General features: G+C 36.1%; 1 protein-coding gene across 2 annotated transcripts in view; it reads right to left on the bottom strand.

The window, feature by feature from the left end:
• PDCD6IP (programmed cell death 6 interacting protein) overlaps window positions 1–26,502 on the bottom strand; it is an 80,605-nt gene that overhangs the window by 41,326 nt on the left and 12,777 nt on the right. The window contains exons 2-7 of one of the 2 annotated variants that reach the window (XM_053599006.1): window positions 18,311–18,365; window positions 16,296–16,365; window positions 8,864–8,991; window positions 6,368–6,521; window positions 5,196–5,296; window positions 2,841–2,972 (exon numbers count right to left, since the gene is read on the bottom strand). In XM_053599006.1, coding sequence (XP_053454981.1) covers window positions 2,841–2,972; window positions 5,196–5,296; window positions 6,368–6,521; window positions 8,864–8,991; window positions 16,296–16,365; window positions 18,311–18,365 — 640 coding nt within the window. The remainder of the gene's footprint in view (window positions 1–2,840; window positions 2,973–5,195; window positions 5,297–6,367; window positions 6,522–8,863; window positions 8,992–16,295; window positions 16,366–18,310; window positions 18,366–26,502) is intronic. The other variant, XM_053599007.1, reaches the window with a different exon arrangement.

The following is a 26,502-nucleotide window of genomic DNA, read 5'->3' as shown; positions in this document are numbered from 1 at the left end:
TAACAAGATCAAGATAGAAATAAAAAATGTTTTAAATTGAATGGCAATGGTAACACAAGCTATCAAAATTTGTAGGACACAGCAAAAGCAGTGCAAAGAGGGAAGTTTACAGCACTAAATACCTACATCAAAAACAAAGATCAAAAATTAACAACATAATGTCACATCTCAAGGAACCAGAAAAACAAAACGAAGCCCGAAGCTAGCAGAAGACAAGAAATAACAAAAATCGGAGTACTAAATGAAATTAAAACAAACCAAAAAAAAAAAAAAATCAAAGAATCAATGAACATGTTGTTTCTTTGCAAAAATAAACAAAATCAAAAGACTACTAGCTAGATTAAGGAAGAAAAGAGAGGATCCAAATAACCTCAATCAGAAATTAAGAAGATGACCCTACAGCTGCTACCACAGAAATATACCACCACAGACAGTATACTAAGAAGACCTCTATGCATATAAACTAGAAAATCCAGATGAAATGAATAAATTTTGAGAAACACACAACTTCCCAAGCTTAAATTAGGAAGAAACAGAAATCCTGGACAGACCAATAATGTATATCAAGTTTGAATCAGTAATAAGAAATCTCCCCCCCAAAAAAGGTCTAAGACCAGATTCATAGCTGCCTTCTACCAGACCTATAAAGAACTGGTACCCATCCTACTGAAACTATTCAATCAAAAAGAAGGAAATACTTCCTAACTCATTCTACAAAACCAGTACTGCCCTGATACCAAAACCAGAAAAGGACACTACAAAAAAAAAAAAGAAACTAAGACCCAATATCCTTGAGGAAAACAGATTTTCATCTTTTTTCATGATCCTCAACAAAATACTAGCAAACCTAACCCAAAAGTACATCAAAAACATCATTCATGCTGGGCATGGTGGCTCACGCCTATAAACCTAGCATTCTGGGAGGCCAAGGTGGGAGAAGCAGGTCAGAAGTTTGAGACTAGCCTGAGCAAGAGAAAGCTCTCATCTGTACAATAAACAGAAAAATTAGCCAAGAGTGCTAGTTTGTGCCCACCAAGTAGTTCCAGCTGCTCCACAGGAAGATCACTTGAGCTAAAAAGTTTGAGGTTCCAGTAACCTATGATAATGCCACTGCACTCTAGCCAGGACAACAGAGCAAGACTACTCTGTTTCTAAAAAAATAAAAAGGATAATTCACTATGATCAAGCGGGTTTTATTCCAGAAATGCAAAGATGATTTAATATCCTCAAGTCAATAAATGCGATTCACAACATAACAGAATTAAAAACAAAAAATCATCATTGTCTCAATAGATGCAGAAAAAAATTCAACAAAATCCAACATCCCTTCATGATAAAAACCCTCAACAAACTAGACATTGAAGGAACATATCTCAAAATAGTAAAAGCGGTATGTAACAAACCCACAGCCAACATCATACTGAATGAGGAAAAGCTGAAAGCATCCCCCCTAAGAAAAAGAACAAGACCAGGATGTCCATTTTAACCAATTATCTTCAATATAGTACAAGAAAGTCTAGTCAGAGCAATCAGGCAAGAGAAAGAAATAAAGGGCTTCTAAATTGGAAAAGAGTAAGTTAATATATAATGATATAATTTTGTATCTAAAAATCCTTATGACTCCTCCAAAAGATTCCTAGAATTGATGAATGAATTCTGGCCAAGTCTCAGGGTACAAAATCAACATACAAAAATCTAAATACTAATAAGAACCAACCTAAGAATCAAATCAAGAACTCACTCCCACTTACGATAGCTGCAAAAAAATAATACAATACCTTAGAATATACTTAACCAAGAGGTGAAAGATGTCTATGAGAACTACAAAACACTGATTTAAAAAAAAAAAAATTGTAGGGCAGCACCTGTGGCTCAGAGGGTAGGGCACTGGCCCCATATACCAAGAGTGGCGAGTTGGAACCTGGCCCTGGCCAAACTGCAACCAAAAAATAGCCAGGCATTGTGGCAGGCACCAGTAGTCCCTGCTACTCAGGAGGCTGAGGCAAAAGAATCGCCTAAGCCCAGGGTTTGGAGGTTGCTGTGAGCTGTAATGTCACAGCACTCTACCAAGGGCGATAAAGTGAGACTCTGTCTCTTAAAAAAAAAAAAAAAAAAAAATGCAGATAACACAAAATAAATGGACTTAAGGACTGGAAGAATCAATCTATATATATATATATATATTTTTTTTTTTTTTTTTTTTGAGACAAAATCTCACTATGTTGTCCTCGGTAGAGTGCTGTGAAGTCACAGCTCACAGCAACCTCAAACTCTTGGGCCTAAACAATTCTCTTACCTCAGCCTCCCGAGTAGCTAGGATTACAGGCGCCTACCACAATGCCTGACTATTTATTGGTTGCAGTTGTCGTCGTTGTTTGGCAGGCCTGGATTTGAACCCACCAGCTCCAATGTATGTGGCTGGCACCCTAGCCGCTGAGCTAAAGGCACCCAGCTAAGAATCAATATTGTTAAAAAAATACTCATACTACCCAAATTAATCCACAGATTCAATGCAATTTCTATCAAAATACCAACTTCATTTTTCACAGAATAGAAAAAACAAGCCTAAAATTCATATGGAACCAAAGAAAGAGCACAAATAGCCAATGCAATCCTAAGCAAAAGGAACAGATTTGGGGACATTTCATTAACCAACTTCAAATTATGCTACAAAGCAACAGTAACCAAAACAGTATACTGATAGTGGTACAGAAGTAGTCACATGGACCAATGGAACAGAATTAAGAGCAGAGAAATAAAGACCAGTTGGGAGTCTCACTAGGAAAAAAAAAAAAACTGGAGATCCAAATTACTTAAATATCTATTACCAAAAGACTCACCTGTAACCTTGCAATTTCTTCTCCAAATTTCTTCTGCTGCTTTGCCAGGATAGACTGATGGTACTCAGCATTGGCCTGCATGATACAGTGCTTTGCAGCCAAGACAGGGAACACCTCCTGGAAATAAAAATACTGACCAGGGGAGAGTCCAACCAGACAAACCACCACAGACAACATGGGATGCAGGAAGAAAAAGGAAAAGGAGACAGAAATTAGCATCACCCCATTAATGATTTAGAGCTAGGTTAGTCATTAGATGTAAACAGAGAAGACCACATGATTTTACATGGATTGAGGTCTATGAATTCAATTTTGTTTTCTTCCAATTAAAATTAAGGGTTTTTTATTTTAAGTGTTAATCGAATCCGAATTAGGTTTTTATAATTTTCTTTAATTGATCCATGAAGTCAACATTTTGTTTACAAAGAAGAAAGAAAGCATGCATTATTAGAAAAAGAAGTGGAATGGACATTCACAGAGAAATATCAAGCACAGGGCTTTAGAAGCTTTCTGATGAGTCCTTACCCAGCCCTTAGAGTTAACTAAACCACCATTACTCACATATACTAGTGAAATTGCTCTATACCTGACTGTTTCATCATGTTTAAAAGACAAAAGACAGTAAAGTAAGTTCTCATTTAAATTCATATCCTGAGAGTTCTAATAAAGATAATTTTAGCCATGTACTTAGATTTACTGTCATATAAACACTAACACTTCAGTGTCATACACTCAAAAACATATCACAAATGTACTAAGTTTATGACTAATGATATGATAGTGTCATTTTGCCCTAATTTGTTTTGAAAATAATTCCAGTCTAAATCATTTTTAAAAGATCCAAAGACATGAACAAGAAAAGCAGTTATACTGGTAAAGGATCTTCTAAAATGCCAAATCCTACTTTGCAAAACCTCTTTGTTTTTAGGAAGTACATGATATAAAAAAATCCAAGAAATATACTAGACAATCACTGTCTAGACTCTAGACAAAAATACAAGAGAATCAAAAACTGGATTACTACCTTGTACGCTTTCCTGTCTCCAAGTGAATAATTTCCTAGCTTCCTGGATCACTACTTGCAGATATTCCAGTTTTATAACTAGAATATGAAAATACCTTATGAGCTTTATGGCAAAAAGGGAAAAATAAAAGACATCAAAATCTCTAACTGTACTCATGCCAGTTCTCAAGGTAAGGCTGGAGCAAATTGGTACTTAAACAGGAGATTTTTCAAGGAATACCAGGAATGCTGGAGAGGTAACTTCCAAGTCTTTGTAGGTGACCTTCTTCTCTCGGTGACAGGACTGAACTAATGGCCCAACAGGATGTTAACGGTACACTGTGCAGCTGAACATGAAGTCTTTCAGATGAAAAAGAGGTGAGAGGAGATCCCAAGTCTCTTTTTTAAGAGTAAGGCTATTTAATACCCAAGAGTTCTGGATAAATTTCTACTAGGCTCTTGGTATATTTTAAATTCTCAGGAATCTTCACATTAATTCCTTATTGTTCATTTTCTGACTAACATGTACTGTTGATGCACTTATGCCCATTTTTCCTTCACCCCAAAGTGGTCTACAATTTTGTAATACACAAAGATTTCTGAATCAATAAATTCCTCTACAAAATATAACAAGTATCATATGCTATCATAAAGATGAAACTAATTGAAACATTTATTCACTCAATCTTTAAGTTTTTAATCATTCCAAATTTACTTGTTAGTCTAGTCATCTCCTTTGTCATTTACAAATGATCATCACTGAACAGTCTTTTCAATTGCCACTTCAGAAAAGTTTACATTAAAACATAATTCTTCCTGTGATACATGATCTAAGATGGCTACTTTTCCTTAGCTGTTCATTAGGAGCCAAATTTTCTATCTTTGTTGGCAAAATTTAATTCTAAACAAAGATGAATTTAAATTTTTTTTCTTTTATGTCTGTTTTTACACTTTAAGACTCATCTTTAAGAAAACAAGACAATAATTAAAAGTGTAAATAATCAACATGTTTAAATACATACAAGCTTATACCAAATCACCAATGATTCAGAACTACCCAAGGCCTTGATTTGATAAAATTATTGAAAACAGATGGTCAAAGTTTTCCAGAAAGAGTTTTAGCTTGGAAAAACAAGTTTAGTAAAGGATAAAGAGAAAAGCATTCTCTAAATATAAAAGAACAATTCATGCATCTTAAATTTAAAAAACAATTTCTACAAATATATTTTAAATGCCTCTATTAAAATTTCGAATTTCTTTATAACATCATTTTTAACTTGCTTCTTAAGACAAAAATGTCTAAATACTCACACATGCAAAATAACCAAGTGTTTATAAAAACAGTAACTAACCTTGGGGAGAGTGTCTTTGTACTGACACTGTTTGAAAGCATCACCAAAATAATCTGCAGCCTGATTAGCCAATTTAGCTATAATGGCATCTTTCATTTTATCTGAAATAAAATATTAAATTAAATCATTATAATTAAAATAAATGAGATGATCTGATATAACTCAGAATAAGCACTGAGATCACAAGTTTACCTATTTATGTTTAAAAGTAATCATTGATGAAAGCAAGTCTTCTGCATAAAACTAGGCAAATCCAAGATAATAGAAAATAGATCAGTGGCTGCCAGCAGCTGGAGAAAGGTAGGAACGAGGAGTGACTGCTAATAGTTAGGGTGATAATAATGTTGTAAAATAAGACAGTAATGATGGCTGCAAAACTCTGTCAATATACTAAAAACCCTGAATCGTATACTTTAAAAGGATGAATTCTATCTCAATATAAACTGATTCTAAAAGAAAAAATTTAACCCAATTTGTATCTCTTCCACAATGACTGCACTCTGATTTTCAATTTCTCTGTACTTACATATACAGCCCATATTCCAATCTCTCATACTAACTCATATGCCTTATAAGAATTATTCTTATTTCATTCATCTGTCTTTAGGTCACATTTAAACAGAACCGCCTCAAAGACTGAAGACTAATGAATCTACAATTAGCATTATTCCCACTACATCCCTATCCCACATCCATCCTACCAACTACTATCTCATAATCCATTCTTATTTTTTTCATAGTAATTAACTTCCTCTGAGATTACCCTGGTTACTTAATTCTTGCTTATCATTTCCTCCCCCACTTAAATGTAAAAGCTTCCTAAAAACAGGAACCTTGTTTGTCTACTATCTAGAAACTGTAACAGTGACTGGCGCACAGTAAATACCCAATAAATATTTGCTGGAAAAAAAAATGTTTGAAGTATTGCAAACAAAAAAAAGTATCATTCCAGACTCCAATGTTTAAAGACAATAGCTAACCATTTGCTAAGACTTCAAACACAGCCTACATTCAAGTTCAGACAAGGAGGGCTGAAATTTTTCAATAATTCATGTATCAATTTCAAAAAAGAAAGCTCTACATTGAACATGTTATATTCTAATCACATTCTCGGTTTAAAAGCCTACCACTTCTTTTCACATGCAACGGAATGGAGGACAAATTTGAGTTACCTCTTGTAGCTTTTAAAAAAAATACTTCCTGGGCCTGTGCCAGCATAATAAGACTGAGGGTTCCAACGGTATCAGGAGATATGTCCACAGTCGGCTCTCTATTTACAGCAGATAAAACCGTCTCTTTAATATGTAAAAAGGCACCACTAGCAAACTAAAGAGAAAGAAAAAAGAATTTTTTTAATATCAACAGGAACTCAGCAAGACTTAATTTTCCACTGTTACACACAAAAACCACTTCAAATGTTCACCCAGTGAAGTTACTGTGTGCATAACCAAGCAAAGACATCTGACCTACAAATAAGGTATTTTTCTAAAACTCCATACAGTAACAAGATTTAACAAAGATTAAAAGTAAACTACAGGGAAAACAAAGTAAATAAATGAGACAAATTGATTAAGCTTATTTTTTTTAGATATTCTGCCTCAAAACTGACATGAGAATAGAGGCAGGAATAAAGATTAAAATCTTTTACTAAAATGCTCTTTCTTTGGTCCCAAAACAAATTCATCGTTCAAATAATTAAACACATTATACTTAGGGGAAAACCCCAAATAGTACATACACTTAATCCTCTGAAAAACTATCAATTACTAACAATTTGTTCAGCCTTCACTAGGCCTTCCCTCATGAAATGTTCCCCATTAGATATTTCATCCCAATTAATTTTGTTGAGTTAATACTAAAATTACTTTTATGAAACAAATGATAATAGGAAAAAGTAGTCAGTCTTAAATTAAAAGGTATCATGGGTTAGCTAAGTAGTCTACACAGAGATAACTCAAAAGTTAAATGCATTAATATGAACATCATGGCTCGGTGCCTGTAGCTCCAGTGGCTAAGGCGCCAGCCACATACGAACCCTGGGCGGGTTCAAATCCAGCCCAGGCCCACCAAACAACAATGACAACTACAACCAAAAAATAGCCGGGCATTGTAGCAGGCACCTATAATCCCAGCTACTTGGGAGGCTGAGGCAAGAGAATCGCTTAAGACCAGGAATTGGAGATTGCTGTGAGCTGTGACACCACAGCACACTCTACCCAGGGCAACAGCTTGAGACTCTGTCTCAATTAAAAAAAAAAAAAAAATGAGGAACATAAAATGAACATCATGTTTTCTGCAGTCATGAACTATTTGACTAGCTGATCTTGTTTAATAAACTAAGAGACCCATACACTAGAACAGTAAGGGATATGAGTCTCTCATTTACAGATGAGGAACTGGAGGTCTAGAGAGGTTAATAAACTTGCCCAGGGTCACAAAGCTTCTGGCCACAAACAAGGACCTAGTCTAAATTCCACCAACTCTCTTTCCATGAAACCAGATGCTACTGTGAACATTCAAGAATGGAATGTTTCCTCAACAATCCAGAACAACCTCTAAGATCTCACATGTCAACTGACTTACTCACAGTTAACAGGTAATAAAATTTTACTTCATTTTCACATTTTCAAATATTTGTCATTTATGGCCTTTAAAAGAAATGTTGTGTGTATATTATGTTTGTAATCTATACCCATTCAAAATTGTATAACAAACCACAATTATGAGCATGTTATTTCTTTAAATTATGTTTTCCTTTTACTTTCTCAGAACAGCATCTGCCACCTCTCCCCTGAACTTAAACAATGAGAAATATCACACTCCACTTCTGAGACAAGCAGATTTCATGAGGCAGTGGAAGGACCACTTGGAATTACATGAAATTTGGAACCAGAAAACGAGAAACCCAAATGGACCACTTTATTAGTACTCCTTTAGTCTCCTTGGCTGTAAAATGGGAATGATATTACATGACATCTTTATGATGTTTGTCTGAGTCAAATAATATACATGGAAACTTTGTAAACTACGATACAAAATATGAAAACATAATTATATGACATTACTTAATAACAATCAAATACTGTTATTTTAACTGAAACAAAAAAATAAAAGCTGAATAAATAATAACCAACTGCCACAAAATAACACGCCATATTAGTAAATGATTAGTACCCAAAATATAGGTTTGGCCAACTTAAGAACATGACCATATTTAAATATGACCTCTCCACAAATCTCAAAGTTAAACTTCTATTTTCTTGCCAAGAGGTCTTAATCTTTGTGACACCAGTAAAATTTGAGGTGTCTTACTCTAAGAAAACATAAAATTAATGTATAAATTTTTGTAATTTAACAGGGATTTACCATAAATGTCTGAGATTTAATCCCATATATTTAATCATTTGTTCAGCCAACATTTCTTGAGCCTCTATTATGTGCCAGGCACTGTGCTAGGTGCTGGGTGTACAATGGTGAAGAACAGACCTGGTCTATAAGTAGTTTGTCTAAGGGCTTCAACATTAAGAATCAATTCATTTTTTAAAGAGTACATTACCTTTCAAGAAAGCATCTTTTGTGTAAGAAACATCCATAAACCTAATTGCAAAGTATTTCCATTGAATCCAATTCAGTGCTGATTATTATGTATTTACTACTTTTCTGCATACCTGGTAATGCTTAGCAGCGATTTTCAATCCTTCATCATTATCCAGGTTCTGCTCTGCTGCAATCTGGCTAGCTAAGGCTGCACAATTGAACAACACACAGCTCTTTTCATATCCTAAACTTGCAAGAGCTGTAAAAAATTGAGAAGGAAAAATTTATCAGATTATTTTTTCTAAAGAAAATGAATGTTTCAAAGAAAAATAATATGACCTCTATCCCAACGGCTCTCACAAAAATAAGTTTCCAGACCTGTTTTCTCATCTATCACATGCCATATTTTGAGCTGCCCTATCAGGCACTTATTTCCACAATAATATTCTCCACCACTTAAAACTAAATATCAATAAATTATTCCTCCTCTCCTTTCCTTTCCTTGGACATTTCTAGGTTCAGGTTCAAAATGTAAAAACATTCTCATGTCATTTCTTGTTTAATTCTTTAAATTCAAATAAATTCTTTCCATTTTTCCATCACCTCTCAAAATTACATCATCCCACCCGTTTTACACTAGTTCCTCATTAATCCAAACCTAAGTACCTCCTAGCTAGGCTCCCAGGCTTCATTCTCTCATTTAATATGTTTCTCAGATGGCTAGCAGATCAATTTGGCTAAAATACAACTCTGATGAAGAATCTACACACCTCACATCCATTAGCATACTATGGACATTACTACCAAAAAAAGGCTCGGTGCCCATAGCACAGTGGTTACAGCATCAGCCATATACACTGAGGGTAGTGGGTTCGAATCCAGCCTGAGCCAGCTAAACAACAATGACAAGAGCAACAAAAAATAGCCGGGCATTGTGGCGGATGCCTGTAGTCCCAGCTACTTGTGAGGCTGAGGCAAGAGAATCACTTAAGCCCCAGAGTTTGAGGTTGTTGTGAGTTGTGACACCATGGCACTCTACCGAGGGCAACATAGTGAAACTCTGTCTCCAAAAATAAAAAAAAAAAAAGGAAAGAAAATAACAAGTGTTAGTGACACAGAAAAATCAGGGCTGAGCACAGTGGCTTACATCTGTAATCCTAGTATTTTGGGAGACCAAGGCTAGAAGATCACTTGAGGCCAGAGGTTCAAGACCAACCTGGGCAACACAACAAGACTCTATCTCTACAAAAATAAAAATAAAAAATCAGCCAGGCATGGTAGCATGCACCTGTAGTCCTAGGTACTCAGGAGGCTGAGGCAGGAAGATCACTTGAGCCCAGGAGTTTGAGGCTACAATGAGCAGCTGTGATCATGCCACTGCACCTCAACCTTGGCAACAGAGTGAAACCCTGTCTCAAATTAAAATAAAAAAGAAACTGGAACCCTTGTGCACTGCTGGTGGGAATGTAAAATGGCACAAATACTTTGAAAAACAATATGGCATAAGGTGGGTCCTCAAAAAATTAAAAATAGAATTACCATATGGTATTACAATTCTGCTTTTGAGTATATACTCAAAAGAATTGAAAGTAGTCTCAGGCAATGCCTGTGGCTCAAAAGGGTAGGGTGCTGGTCCCATATGCCGGAGGTGGCAGGTTCAAACCCAGCCCTGGCCAAAAACCACAAAAAAAAAAAAAAAGAATTGAAAGTAGTCTCAAAGAGATACCAATTTTAATAGCAACATTATTCACAATAGCCAAAAGGTAAAAACAACCCAAGTTTCATCAACTGACAACTGGACAAAATGTATAAAGAAAATGTGGTATTTATGAAACATACCATGGAATATTATTCAATCGAAAAAAGGAAGGCAATCACATGCTACAAGATGAATGAACCTCTGAGGACATTATGCTAAGTGAAGTAAGCTAATCACAAAAAGACAGTCTATGATTCCAGTAATGTGAGGTACCTACAACAGTCAAATTCATAAAACAGAAAGTAGAATGAATGGTGGCTGGCAGGGTCTGGGGGCAAGAGGAGTTTCTGTTTAATGAGTACAGTATTTCAGATTTGCAAAATGGAAAAGTTCCAGAGTTCTGGAAATGTATTTCACAACAATGTGAATATGCCTAACACTACTGAACTGTCTGCTTAAAATGGTTAATAAATTTCTTCTCATGTTTCTTTTTTTTATAATTATGAGGATTCATTGAGGATGTAGATAACCAGATTACACTGATTGCATTTGTTAGGTAAAGTCCCTCTTACAATTGTGTCCTGCCTCCCAGATGTGTCACACACCATCATCATGTGTGTCTTAAAACAATTTTTTTAAATACGAATACTGTATGATTCTCTTACACGAGGTGCCTAAATTAATTAAATTCAGAGACAGAAAGCAGATGGTAGTTGCCAGGGTTGCAAGGGAGAGAAGAATGGGAAATTATCATTTAATGGGTAGAGTTTCAGTTTTGGAAGTGAAAAAGAGTTCTAGAGATGATGGTGGTGGTGTTCATACAACAATATGAATATACTCAAAACTGCTGAAGTGTTGCTTAAAAATAGTTAAGATGGTATATTATGCATATTTTATCAGAATTAAAAATAAATCAAAAAAAAAATCTACACTAGTTCCCTATTACTAATAGAATTCAACCACAGTGGAATTCAAGTTCTTGCATAATGTGCCAGACACTGATCACCAAGCAAAGTAACACTCCTTACAAAAAACACTAAACAAACCATCTAGAAGAACCAGAACAAAACTACAATTGTATGTCTGTGCTACAGGGTACTGCCATAAAGTAAAGCCCTCCTTGTTACAGAACTGTAGAAGCCTCCCTTGGAATAACAACCTGTCTCAACTCTCTTCCAAACCAATTCTAGCCTTTTCATTCTAAAATGAAGCAGACAGAAACACCAGCTCGTCTAACCTACTTTCTTAAATAAATACATGGAAAATCTAGAATAACCAGTATCTGAAGAAAGCCTGCAGCAAAATAAAGATCAAGGTGAACTGAAAAACTGAGGCCAAAGTAAATAAAGAGAATTCCACTAATAAAAGATAATATTCCAAAGATGATAATCAGGATCCTTTCAGAGATTCAAAGGTGGCATAAACATAAAACAATAAGAAGTCAATTTTAAAAAATCAGTGAATAACAAAAAACTCTTGGAAATTGAAACCTTGAAATTTTTTCAAAAGAGGTATTAGAAAATAATATCTAGGCAGCCTCCCAAATAATAGAACATAAAGTCAAAGAAATGAAAAATACAAGAATTACAGGTAACTCAGAACAACCAATATCCAACTAATAAAAGTATTCCAGAAAGAAGAGAAGAAAAAAAAAGAGACAGAATTGTCAAAGGAATAGAAGAAAATTTCTCAGGGTTAAAGGAAGATAAGAGTGTTCAAACTGAAAGGGCCAATGATAAATGCCCTTACACAAAGAATAATGTGACATCCAACTAGGTCTTTTGAGATTTCTAAACACAAAGAACAAAGAAACATTATAAAAATCTTCCCAACAGAAAAAAAATACATCACCTACAAAAAAAAAAAAAAAAAAAAAAATTCAAACTTTTCATCAGTAACACTGGATACTTAAAGGCAAGGGAACAATGCCTCCAAGTTCAGAAGAAATAATTTTAATTAATTTGGCAGGCATAGTGGCTACCTGTAATCCCAGCATTTTGGCAGGCTGAGGCAGGAAGATCACAAGCAAGACCTCTATCTCTACAAAAAACTTAAAAGTGGGTGAAGTGAGGCAGCACGTTCCTCTAGTCATTAGCTACTGATGAGGCTGAGGCAAGAAAATAGTTTGAGCCCAGGAGTTCAGTTTACAGAGAGCTGATTACTCTACTACACTCCAGCCTGGGTGACAGAGGGAGATCCTGTCTCTAAAAAATGTACAAAAATTAGCCATCTGCAGTGATGGGCACCTACATCCCAGTTACTTGGAAGACTAAGGAAGGAGGATCACTTGAGCCCAAGAGTTTAGGGCTACAGTGAGCCATGATCATGACACTATACTCTAGCCTGGGTGACAGAGCAAGACCCTGTCTTTAAAAAAAAAAAGAATTTTCAACAGAAAAACACTCTGCCTCCACTGTGGAAAACAGACCGCAGAGAAGCAACAGACTATTAGAAACAGGAGACTAGACAGGTAACTACTGCAGTAAGATGCTAAGAGGTGATGGTGGCTCAGACAAGAATGGTAGCAACCGAAGTGCTAAGTAGTAACTGAATTTTGTATATTCTTCAAAGGAAAATCTAATAGGGTTTGCTGATGAATTAAAGGGACATAGGGAATGAAATGAGACAGAGTCAAGGATGACTCCAAAGTTTTTACCTGAATACCTAAATGCCAGAATTTCTAGTCAAATTTGTGTTCAGGCAGAATACAGACATTTTCAGAAAGAAGAAATTCAGAAGGTTGACCTTTCTCAAAAAGTTACTTAACAATATATTCCTACAGGCGGTGCCTGTGGATCAAAGGGGTAGGGCGCGGGCCCCATATGCTGGAGGTGGCAGGTTCAAACCCAGCCCCAGCCAAAAACTGGCCAAAAAAAAGAATATATTCCTGCAAAAGAAGAAGACATAATATCCAAAAAACAATGGCTTTAACCTAAGGGAGCAGTGGCTGTCAAGGATAATAGTTATTTAGCAGCTTTAGTGGGCAAAGAGTCCAGATTCAAGCAAGAAAACATAGGAAGTCATAAAGGGTATCTCTTGGGAAAAGGCAGACTTCAGAGAAATAGATCAATTTGGAAAAATCTTGAGAATATGACAAAAGCATGGAATGTGTCTGGTGCTGGAGCAATTAAACCCCCTAAAACACACACAACACACATACATACACACGTACACAAAGCACTAAAAAACCATAAACTAAACATGAAGCAACTGGTCCACTATGTGACAGAAAGTGAGCTTAAAGAAGAATGAAATATACTCTAAGCAACAGATAAAAATAAACTGTTTTATATACCGGGTACATATCCCAGTACCCATACATATTCTTATCCCAGGGTGTAGTCTGTCATTTTATTTAGAAAATTTTTCATGTATGAGACTTCATGAGAACCATTTTTGTTCTTGTAGTTTAAGTCCTATTTTTTTCATTTATGATTTCTTCTATCAACTACTAAACTTAAATCAAGTTTTTTTAACGTTCAATTCTCCTTTCTTCGAAGATCACTTTTTAAATATTTAACTCCACTCTTTTTTCTTACATATCACATCTTTTTCATTAAGTTTTTTAAAAAGAAAATAACCTGATTATACATAGTTTTCTAAAATTCAAACAATTGTTTGAAAACAAAAAAAAAACTACAAACAAAAATAAATTAAAAATCAGCCAATATCCCACCTCACAGAGTTGATCACAGTTAATTTTCTGCTTTCTTCATAAATAACATACATGTTCACAGGCTTTTCACAAATTGAATACTACACCATACGTGAGTTGCCTGGAATGTATAACTCCAAACAGAAGGAATCACACTGGGTTCTATATGAAGGATATCCCAGGAAGCCCATCCCAGGGGACTCCAGAGTTGTACAATACAGCAACTCTGAGCTCTTAACAGGTCTTTTAGTCAATATTCTATTGATAATAGCTTTACATGTCAACATATATATATTTGCATTATTATTCTTAGTATTCTAAAATTACACAATTTTCTACTAAATAGGTACTACTTTAACCAAGAAATTACTAATGGGCATTTACTTCCCCATTTTTGCTACCAAAAATGCCTTAACCACCTCCTGCTTTATTTATGCTCTTAATTTTTTTGCTTCCCACTTCTTCCAGCAACTTGATCATCACTTAACCTATCTCACTCAAGTATCTCCTAGTTCTCCTGCCATCTGCTCCTTAAGTCGTAACAGCTTGAGTCATAAGTAATAACTAAAACTCCTTTCCTTCACCTTGCCTCCCTCTCAGAATAATGCTCCCTTTGTCCCCAAATCTTTAGTGCAAATCCTCTGAAATGAGCAACTCATATTGCTGTTTCCATTATTTCAAAGGCTAGAGAAATTTCTACCCAGACACAACACAGGAAAGTCAAACTCAACCTGTCTATTGAAAGGAATAAACACCTCCAACAGGTCAAACCAAGTTTTTAATCTCAGAGTCAACCCTCAACTCCTACCCTTCCCTCAAAGTGACAGTCAGCAATTCCAGCCAATTCACCTATAAAATGTTTCTCAAATACATCTTTTCTCCTCTGACCTAAATACAATACCTTGTCTTAACTTGATCCTCTCTCACCAATCTCCAAACTAGTCTGCTTCTCGCTAGTCCCTGAAGGTAGGCTTCCTGGATTCATAGCCCAGCTTCATTAAATCCATCACATGACCTTAGAAAATCACTTCATCTTTCTAAGGCAGTTTGCTCAACTGGTAGTAATAATGCCTTTCCTCATTAAGCTACTGGGAAATTCAGTAAGATAATATATGTGAAACCCCTTCCAGAGTGCCTGCGAGGACTAAGTGCTCAATAAATATTAGCACTTAATATAAGAGAAAAAGAATAAATTCAAGAGTATAATATTTAAAACTCTTCACAATATACTTTCCAGTATCATCACCCTTGAGAATCCCCAAGTCAACATGGTTTCATTAATATTATATAACAAACAGAATATTATATATACTATATAATATTATAAAATATTTCCATAATCTCACCCTTATATAAGTCTGTATCTTCTATACCTTATAGATATATAGTATTTATATACTGCAGATATATATACAACATATGTAAATATATAGTATATGTGTGTTATAATATATATGTCTAATCTTATAATTTATACAGTATATATTACAGTATTTGTTATATAATACAAATATTAAGGTATACATAAATATATACTGTGTAAAGCATATATATAACTATGTCTTATGTAGTATTTTAGATACAATGTATATATAGCATATATATTATCTTACATTGCATTATATATTAATATTCATTGCTACTCATACTTAACTGAGCATTACCCTAAGAACTTTATATATATTCACTCATTTAATATATATAAGAGCCCAATGAAATAAAACAGTATTATCACTTCACAGATGAGAAAATTAATACACAGAGAGGTAACCTTATTCAGGCCAGTAGATCAAAAATCCTTTGCCCTTCTGACCTTTGGTTATGATGTTATACCTATAATATTACTTTCTACCTTCAAGGCCTAACTCAAACACTGTTTGCTTTCAACAATTAGAATTAACTTTTTCCTCATTCTCACTCTCATAAGTTTGTTCACAGGCTGCTACAGTATAATATTATATTTTAGACTGATCAACTGTCTTCCCAACCAGACTGAATACAACTACCTTACTCATTTTTATAACTAGGACAGTGCCTGGCAAGGTATAGGCTCTCTACAAATATTTCAAAATTGCATTAAAAGTTGAAGTTAAAAGAAAATGACATGTAAAATATTTTAGTATTTACAAAGGGTCATTAAGAGCACAAAGTTAAAAACCAAAAATAATGCAAAGTAATTTAGACCAAGTTTCCTATCATTTTTACATACCCAATTTTACAGATCCTCCAAAAAGCGAACCTTTATCAAAAGCATCCTTCCACGTAAATGTTAAGCAGATCTGAAGAGAATGAGAGAAAATAGAAAATTATGCTACCTTCCTGGATCTTGTTATTATATATTAAGTTTCTTTTGAAAAAAATTATAATGAGCAAAAGGACAAAAGCTCAACCTGTCTAAAATATTATCTTGTCTAACGAACAAATTCTTTTTTCTTCTCCTAGATCTAGATCACAATTTTTTTTTTTAAAGATAAAATACGGGCACTGGGATATTTCAGTGATCATTCTGCTTCAGCAATCATAAACATTATCTCTTTTATCTTAAAAAACACTAAACAACTTTAACAGAACAAGCACTTAATAAATGCCAAACAAGCCAAGAGAAGCAACAGCAATAAACAAAGTAAGTACTACAGGTTTCCTAGAAGATAAGATTAAACACAACCATCCACGAAGACAAAAACAGTAGAATGTTTACTTCAGAGTGATGAAATGAGATAATATTTTAAACTGATCTGGGTGGTAATCATACATATATATTCACTTGGGAAGATTTAAGCTATACACATTATTTGTTCACTTTTCCCTATGTACATTTTATATGAATAAAGATTTACTTTATGAAAAAACTGTTATCTCTGCTTCTAAAATAAATATACCACATATGAAGGTCAAAAAAACTAGCCTCGCTGGGTCACAGTGGCTCACGCCAGCACTCTGGGAGGCCAAGGCAGGCGGATCACCTGAGCTCTCAAGTTCCAGACCAGCCTGGGCTAGAGACCAGACTGAGCTAGAGCGAGACCCTGTCTCTAAAAAAACAGCCAGGCACTGGACGGCACCTATGGCTCAAAGGAGTAGGGTGACAGATGGGCACTGTGGTGAGTGCCTGTAGTCCCAGCTACTCAGGAAGCTGAGGCAAGAGAATCACTTGAGCCCAAGAGTCTGAGGTTGCTGTGAGTTATGACGCCAACAGCGCTCTACCAAGAGCAACAGAGTGAGACTCTGTCTCCAAAAAAAAAAAAAAAAAAAAAATTAGCCTCATTTAAATTATTTATTATAGTCCAATATAAAAATTTTTAACTCTAGAATAGGGAAATTTTCAAACCTACACAAAGAGATACATACATACACATATTTAAAGAGGATAAAGAGAATGAACTGCTAAGTACCCATCAGCAACTTTAGCCTTTTGTCTTTCTTGACTCATCTATCCCCCGACTTCCCCTGCCCTCACACACCCACCCATCCACATATATTCTTCCCCTGATATATTTTACAGCAAATCTCAACATACAACTATTTCACCAGTAAAAATTTAAAGTATTTTTCTTATACAATTTTAAATTTTACCTTATCACACAATTTAAAACCTTTTATCAAGTCTTCAAAATGAAACTATAAGAAATTAACATTTTTCAACACCTAACCTTTAACAGAAAATAAAATGACATTCTTTTCTTTTTTTTTTTTTATTAAATCATAGCTGTGTACATTAATGCGATCATGGGGCACCATACACTGGTTTTATTAAAATGACATTCTTAAAGTGTAAGATCCAATCATAACAGCATTTGCAACTTGTATATACAAGTGTTAATTTATGCCAAAAATTGTTAAAGCACATGAACTGAGACAAGTATGTTCTGAATTATGCAGTGTCCTTAATTCTGTAAAAGTCAAGGGGAAGGACCCAACAAATTAATCAGTCAATAGATTCTACTGATATGAAATATAGTCAAAAAAATGCAATTCAATGCCCTATGAGCTCCACAAGTTTGAAGAATAAAATGAATAGAATTCCAGGGACACTGATTCTTTGAGACTGACCTAAAAGCTTCTACCTTTGTATAAAATATTGTATAAAAATGTAAAAACATTGTATAAAAACCTAAAGATAACGAAGAAGCATAACTGATGCATGATTAATAAAACAATACCATTGGCAGAAGGAAATGGGTGACCTGCCATTATCATACAACTTTAAAACAAAAGTTAATGACTTACCTGATTTTCAGAAAATGGGAATTTGGGTTCAATGGAACAAATCTGATCATAATATCTACAAAACAAAGCAAAATTAATAATTATCAGTGCTAAACATCACATGTATTTATGTTACTGTAGCTGGCTGCTTACTTTGAGTGGCCCACCATCAAATTCAATCAGCTATTTTAAAGTTAATAAACATAGTTTTTCAGTGTGTAAACTGGATGTTAAAATGCATACAATGAAAAAACTATGAGCACTGGGGGGGGCACGGTGGTGTACACCTGCAGTCCTATCTACTCAAGAGGTCAAGGAGAGAGGATCTCCTGAGCCCTGGGATATGAGACCAGCCAAGGCAAAATAGCAAAACCCCATCTCTAAAATAAATAATAAGTAAAACTAGTAAAAATTTTAAAAATAAAAAATAGGTTGGGTATGGTGGCTCACACCTGTAATCCCAGCACTTTGGGAGGCCCAGGTGGAAGGACTGATTGAGGCAATGAGTTCAAGACCAGGCCGAGCACAAGCAAGACCTCATTCTCCATAAAAAAATAGAAAAATTAGGTAGGCATGGGGATGATGCCTATATTACCACCTTCTTGGGAGCCAGAGACAGGAAGATCACTTGAGCCCAGGAATTCAAGATTGCAGTGAGCTATGATGACACCATTGCACCCTAGCCCAGGTGACAAAGCAAGAGCCTGTCTCCAAAAAAATGAAATAAAATAAAAAACAAAACTATGAACAAAAACCCATACCCACCAACATGGAAAAGTATTTATCAAGTATTACTGGCTAAAAGTAAACAAACATTTGCTCAGGAAACCAATGTATTTAAAATACTATTTCTTATTAATATAGCTATATTTATATCCATTGGACAAATTAATATCTCTGGCAAACTAATGATTAAAAATGGGTTTAGCAAGTTTCAAATATGTTTTAAATATGTCCTCTTCTGTCCATATTCACTACTGCCACACAACTTCTCAAAGCTACCACTCTTTTATGTGGACTAATCCAACTGGCTAATTCCTAGCCAATTTCCTTGTTTCCTTTCTCATTCTATCTAATCTATTCTCCACAAATCAGCCAGAAGGATGACTAAAATAAAATAAGACACTTCCCCTTGATGAGGACAAGCTTTCAGCCAGCAAGTCTGGTGAGCAAGAGAGGGAAAGAGGGTTAGAGCCAAACTTTTTAATTAGCCCCTAATCTTTCCTCCTTTCATTATACCCACTTCCCCTTCATTCGACTATCTTTCCATGGTTTTTCTGAGAGTGAGTTTTCAGCAGGGAGGGGAACCTGTTGGAGAACAAGCTTTTGGCGGGCATGCCTATGGTTACAAACAGGAAGAACTGGGCAAGTAAACACATTTAAGATAATGTCAGCCAGGTTTCTCACTGTCAGAGAAAGTATTACGAATATGGGAAGGCAGAAAGCTGTAATAAATCTTGCAGCTTTAGACTGGAACTGAAGGTATCAGTGTAAAGTCATTTATTAATGTTGTTGAGAGAAACAAATGCAGGTATAAATATGTGGGCTTCCTAAAGACAGGCTGAGAGGGCCTAGAAACAGTAACACCTCACAGCAGCAATAAGCACACCTACTGCCCAAATAATGTTCTGCATTTTAAGCCAATGCTCTTTAGAGAAATGTGTGATTCCAGGGCTGAGATTGAAAAAATTCAAGATTCAAGCCTCAAACATCTTGCTATGCCAAAAAGTTAAGGAAGTACTGAAAAAATGATGAGGACAAGTCAAAAGAACACAGAAAACAGCTTTAAGGGGATCCCTGTCGCCAAGTACAAAATAAATTTAAATAAAATAAGTAATAGTAACAAATCATAACTCACTGAGGAAAATAAGAACACCATTTTGAAGTAAATAAAACATATAAGTAATAGTGAAAATTCTACCATACTGTACTGTACTGCCAATAGAATCAGAAAAATCATGAATTGGTACTTTTTGCAGTATAAGATCTGATTCTGACAAGATTCATCAATGGATGCTAAAATAATGACAGTTTGGTGTAGAACAGGACACTACACAGTCTCAAAGTAACTCCCCCCAAAATACTTAACTAATCAGGCAGATTCGAGCCCAGCCCGGGCCTGCTAAACAACAATAACAACTGCAACCAAAAGAGAGCCGGGTGTTCTGGCGGGTGCCTGTAGTCCCAGCTTCTCAGGAGGCTGAGGCAAGAGAATCACTTAAGCCCAAGAGTTTGAGGTTACTGTGAGCTGTGACACCACAGCACTCTACCGAGGGTGACATAATGAAACTGTCTCCAAAAAAAAAAAAGAAATGACTAATCAGCACAACATACTTTTTAACCCTAAGATCAAGAAACCCAGCAAACACCATCTTAACCAAGTGATAAAAATTAAAATTACCACTAAAAGGACAAATCAACATCATGCTTTTCCAAATATGCACTAAAAAGAACATGGCATCGCTTCACTGGTACTCCTATTCAAAAACTCATAAACTACAAGAAAATATGAGACAAACCCTTATTGAAGGACATTCTACAAAATAATTAGCCTGTATTCTTCAAAAATGTCAAGGTCATGAAAGACAAAAAAACTAAGAAATTGTTCCAGATTGAAGAAGACTAAAGAGACATAACCAATGGCATGATCCTAGACAGTGGGAGGTAGACCATCTGAATTCCTCACAGAGTAAAGTGCCCAGTCAGGGGAATGTCTGCGTGACTACCCCCGCATGGGGAAATCAGCAGTGCAGGCCAGCTGAGGCCATTAATTAGTAGCTTACACAAGAGCAACTGAGATGTCTGAGGAGATAAGACTTGTTCTCTCTCCTCTCTCTTCCGGTTGCACCGTTATCTGGCCACTTCAGATGTTCCATTACCCTACATCCTTGCTTACCCTTTTCTCAACCGTCCCAGGGGCCACGATCACCCCTCTCTCATTCTTAACCTTGACTGTTAACTAATGATAACTGTGCATTCTTGCAATGTATACTCTGTTATGTACCCAACAAGATTCTGGGAAACAACAGGATTCTGGGAAACAGAAAAAGATTCTGCTGCACTGTTTACATTGGATCCTGAACCTGTAAATAACATTATTGGAAAAATCAGCAAAACTTGAAATAATTCTATGGACTAATGATAATAATCAATTGTTTGACTTTGAAAGTTGTACTGCGGTTATATAGGACAACACCTTTTTGCTTAGGAAATAAGCATAAACTTAGAAGCATTACATAGTGAAACCATTTAATGGAATCCCATTATACTTAAAATTACAGCTAAAAACAGCAAGATAAGGTCTTGCATTATCTGGTCATCATCTAAGTCTCCAACCTCATCTCAGTATATTCACTACTCATTCTAGTCACTAAATTATATGCTCTCCTAGCTCAGGGTCATTATGTTTTTCCTCTCTACCTAAAAACCTTTCCCATCCCCATTTCCCACTTTTGTCTAGGCTGACATGTCATCAAAGAAACTTTTCCTCATTCATTAATCCAACAAATATTATAAGGGCTTACTAGTCACCAAACACAGTTTTAGTACATTAGGAATTCAGTAGTAAACGTACATTTTAAAATGTGTGACCTTGTAAAGCTTTTAAAGAGAAAGACAAACAAGATAATTAAGTAAAAATATGGTATAGTAGATAATTGGTATCTATGATATCATGGATAAGTGCTATGGAGAACAAAGAGGTAAGAGAAATAAAGAATATGTAAGGAGTGAGGTGAGAAGGCCGCCATTTTAAATCCCATAGACTTGACTGCATGAAAATTTTGTTCAAAAAATGTTAAAACAGCATGAATAGAGAAGGCATGAGAAAGGCAATAAAGTAAGCCAAGCAGAAACCTGAGAAAAAGACATTACCAATCTAGGGAAAAGCAAGTGTCAACACTCTAGGACAAGATTATACCTAAGAATGTACCTTGGCCTGGTAAGGAAGCCGATACAGACTCAGAATGAACAAAGGGGAAAATAGTGGTAGATGAAGTCAAAGAAGTAATGATGCCTCGAATGTCACTATAAGATTTTTGGCTTTTACTATATAGTGTGAGAGGGTAAACCATTGGAAGGGTTGGACAAAAGAAAAACATGATCTAATTCATTTTCACAGATTCACCACGGCTGCTATGTACAAAACAGACTGAAGGTATGCAAGGACAGAGGGAGAAAGATCATTTAGGAAACGACTGCAATAATCCAGTCAAGAGATGATGCTAGCATGGACCAACATAGTCCATTGGTGCAGAGTGATAAAAGTCAATGTAACCCTTTTTTTAAATTAGCTCCCTCTCCATTTATAACCTTAGGCCCCTGAAGGGAGATCACGGGGTCATGTTTATGGGATCATATTTATAGGATTATGTTTAATGTCTTTCTCACAAAGATTCTAAATTCCATGAGAGGAGAGAGTGGGGTCTATTTGCTGTTTATTTGCTGTTTTGTTGCTAGCCCCAAGCAAACAAATCAGTAAAATTAAAAGCTTTCAAAAAGGGTGGTGCCTGTGCCAGAGGTGACTGGTTCAAACCCAGCCCTGGCCAAAAACTGCAAAAAAAAAAAAAAAAGCTTTCAAAAAAGCAGACTTTTTTCCTATCTCTACAAAGTAAAACCTAAGGTTCTGTTTTGAAAATGAATAGGAGCTATTAAAGACCAAGCCCATAAGGAGGGGAAGAGCAAGTGCCAAGGGCCTGAGGCAACAGTGTGCCCAAAGTGTGCCTGGCACAGCAAGGAGGTCAATATGGATATAGAGCCAGGACTAGAAAACTTTTTCTGAAAAGCAATATTCTAGGCTCTGCTGGGAAAAGGGCAGTATCAAGTATGTAGTGAGTATGCAAGTATTTTTTTTTTTGCAGTTTTTGGCCGGGGCTGGGTTTGAACCTGCTACCTTCTGTATATGGGGCCAGCACCCTACTCCTTTGAGCCACAGGCGCAGCCCAGTATTCAAGTATTTATATAACTAAAGAGAAAACTCCCACCCTGCCCTCTATCTTTTTTACCTGGGTTGGGCCATCCCAAACAGTGAGCACACAAGGTACACAATTCTCCAGGTGCCATCAGCTAGAGACATTCTCTTAAAGAAAAATGCCTGTCTGATGGAGAAGAGCCATGGGGGTAGGAAGAGTAGCCAGTAATTTCACTCTTTACCTTAATGAGACCCAAATTCCAGCACATCCTTTTCTCCTCCAGGACACTTGGGCACCTGGCACAGCTGGCTGGATGGGAAGTTATCTCTTGAGTCACCAATTCCCAGACTGATTCCACCATTTAGTGGCAAACCACTGACAAGCAAAGTAACCCATGTGTAGGTGTCATCAGAGCAAGCCTGGACAACAGTGAAAAGTGGCCAGGGAGGCAGGAGCTGGAAACAAACACAAGAATGGAGCAGAGGGAAATGCCCCAAGTCCCACAGTGCTAACCCACTGGAGTAGTGCCCACAGGCATATAAAAACAGGCGATTAGGCAGGCCTTATTTTACTGATCCTTGCTATAAAGTAACCAAAGAAGGATGTAGAAAGAAATGAAGTGACTTGGTCTGCAAAAGGATCAGGAAAAGAAATACAGCTAAACAGAATATACTACATTTTTTATACCCATTTTCTTCACTTCAAAGCTTTTGAGGTCAACTCACAAAACATAAGTTATGTAGGGACACAGCACATTTATACTCTATATTTAAATTATTAGAACATATATGATGGAATATGAGAACAGGTTATGGAAGTTGAATGAAAAGTATCACAGGAGAGAAGTCATTCATTATCAACAATGTCTGTCCAGTATGTAGCAAACCCCAACAAAACAAGGACACAGCGGGTTGGCACCCATAGCTCAGTGAGTAGGGCGCCAGCCACATACATCAAGGCTGGCAGGTTCAAACCCGGCCTGAGCCAGCTAAACAATAACTACAACAAAATAAAAATAAAAATAGCCAGGACCAGGAATGTGGCAGGCACCTGTAGTTCCACTACTTGGGAGGCTGAGGCAAGAGAATCTCCTAAGCCCAAGAGTTGGAGGTTGCTGTGAGCTGTGACACCACAGCACTCTACCGAGGGCAACATACTGAAACTCTGTCTCAATAAAAAAAAAAAACAAGACACTGCATTGCTGCAGCAGAGTATGACAGAAAGTAACTAGTCGGGGGAGTGGAGCAGTCAGGACAGCAGCCTAGTTTTGTCACAGAGTTAGCTGTATGGGCTTAAACCTCTTGTGTAAGACATAGGCAAAGTATTCTTTTGATAATTACACAGAATGATAGTCCTGACAAGCTGTTTTATTTGCTAAACATCAGAAAAGTCAAAACAAAGAAAACAAATCAGATTTTGACTTTTTCTTTAATTTTTATGTTTATTCATCTATACAGATATTCCTTGAGACCAGAGACCAAGTATAATATAATCTTTATATCCTCCATATTGTCTTCTATAATGTAGTACACATAAACTTTGCATTAGTATTTGATTAACAAATAGCACCAATGTCATCAGAGCTAGTATCTCTATTATCTTTACCCCCAAACCAACAATCAGAACATAAGCAACAGTTGTGAAGTAAAATGGCACAGAAATTTTTTTTTCCTGATCTGTAAAACTCTAAGGCTTAAAAAATATTTCAGAAATTACAAGACAAGTTCGATCAACTTCATTCGAACATTGAAAATGGACACTACTATAATGCAACAAACTAAATACTGACCCATGAAAGGATAAGAGAAAAAACTGTTTAAATTTCAGAAAATCTATATAAATGACTATTGGATTAAAACTGAAACTGCAACCTATTAAAAAAAAAATAAGTAGGGTGGTACCTGTGGCTCAGTTGGTAGGGTGCCAGCCCCATATACCGAAGGTGGCGGGTTCAAACCCAGCCCCAGCCCGAACTGCAACAAAAAAATAGCCGGGTGTTGTGGCGGGCGCCTGTAGTCCCAGCTACTTGGGAGGCTGAGGCAAGAGAATCGCTTAAGCCCAGGAATTGGAGGTTGCTGTGAGCTGTGTGATGCCATGGCACTCTACCTAGGGCCATAAAGTGAAACTCGGTCTGTACAAAAAAAAATAAATAAATAAGTAAATAAATACCCATTAAGAATTCTGCATATCAAAACTGGCAGGATAATGCAAAGAAAAGGCATATGGTCGTAAAATAAATATATTCGAACCAAAAAATGAAAAACTAACCATTTAATACAAAAAGAACAAGTGGGAGAAAAAATAGAACAAATGACAAATGCAGAAAATAAACTAAAAGCCTTAGTTTAAAAAAAAAAAAAAAAAGTGGCTCCAAACCCTTAGCAAATTTGATGGGAAAAAAAGTCACATACAACATAAGCACAAACTTAGAAACAAGAAAATAACTACAAATAATAAGACTAAAACATTTTGCAAAACTTCTGTGTGACAAAAGATACCATAAACACAGACAAGAAAAAAGAAATGGATTAGAAGATTTTTGCAACATACATAATGGAAAAAGAATAAATATCAAGAAAAAGTAAATAACTCCTACAAGGCCAGACTGGTGGCTTTCTCCTGTAATCCTAGCATTCTGGAAGGCCAAGGCCAGAGGCTGGCTTGTGCTCAGGAATTTAAGACCAGTCTGAACAAGAGAGAGACCCTATCTGTACAAAAAACAGAAAAATTGGCTCAGCACCTGTAGCTCAGCAGCTAGGGCACCAGCCACATACCCACATACACCAGAGCTGGCGGATTCAAACCCAGCCCAGGCCTGACAAACAACAATAACAACTACAACAAAAAAATAGCCAGCCATTTTGGCAGGCACCTGTCATCCCAGGTACTTGGGAGCCTGAGGCAAAAGAATCGCTTAAGCCCAAGAGTTGGAGGCTACTGTGAGCTGTGACACAATGGCACTCTACCCAGGGAGACATAGTGAGACTGTCTCAAAAAAAAAAAAAACAGAAAAATTAAGTGGACAGGGTGGCACACACCTACAGTCCCAGCTAAGCAGCAAGAGGACAGCTTGAGCCTAGAAGTTTGTGGTTGCAAGGAGCTTTAATGACACTACTGCACTCTAGCCAGGGCAACAAATTAAGACTCTGTCTCAAAAATAAATAAATAACTCCTACAAATCAGTAAGCAAAAAAAAACAATAGAAAATGGGCAAAAGAGAAAGAACTGGCAATCACAGAAAAGAAACTAAGCGACTAACAAACATAAAATGCTCAATCTCAACAGAATGAGAGCAATGCAAAG

This window comes from Nycticebus coucang, chromosome 8, assembly GCF_027406575.1.
Source record: "Nycticebus coucang isolate mNycCou1 chromosome 8, mNycCou1.pri, whole genome shotgun sequence".
NCBI classification, from domain to species: Eukaryota; Metazoa; Chordata; class Mammalia; order Primates; family Lorisidae; genus Nycticebus; species Nycticebus coucang.
The sequence above is the reverse complement of the archived record's forward strand: the minus strand, read 5'-3'. Positions and strand labels throughout refer to the sequence as shown.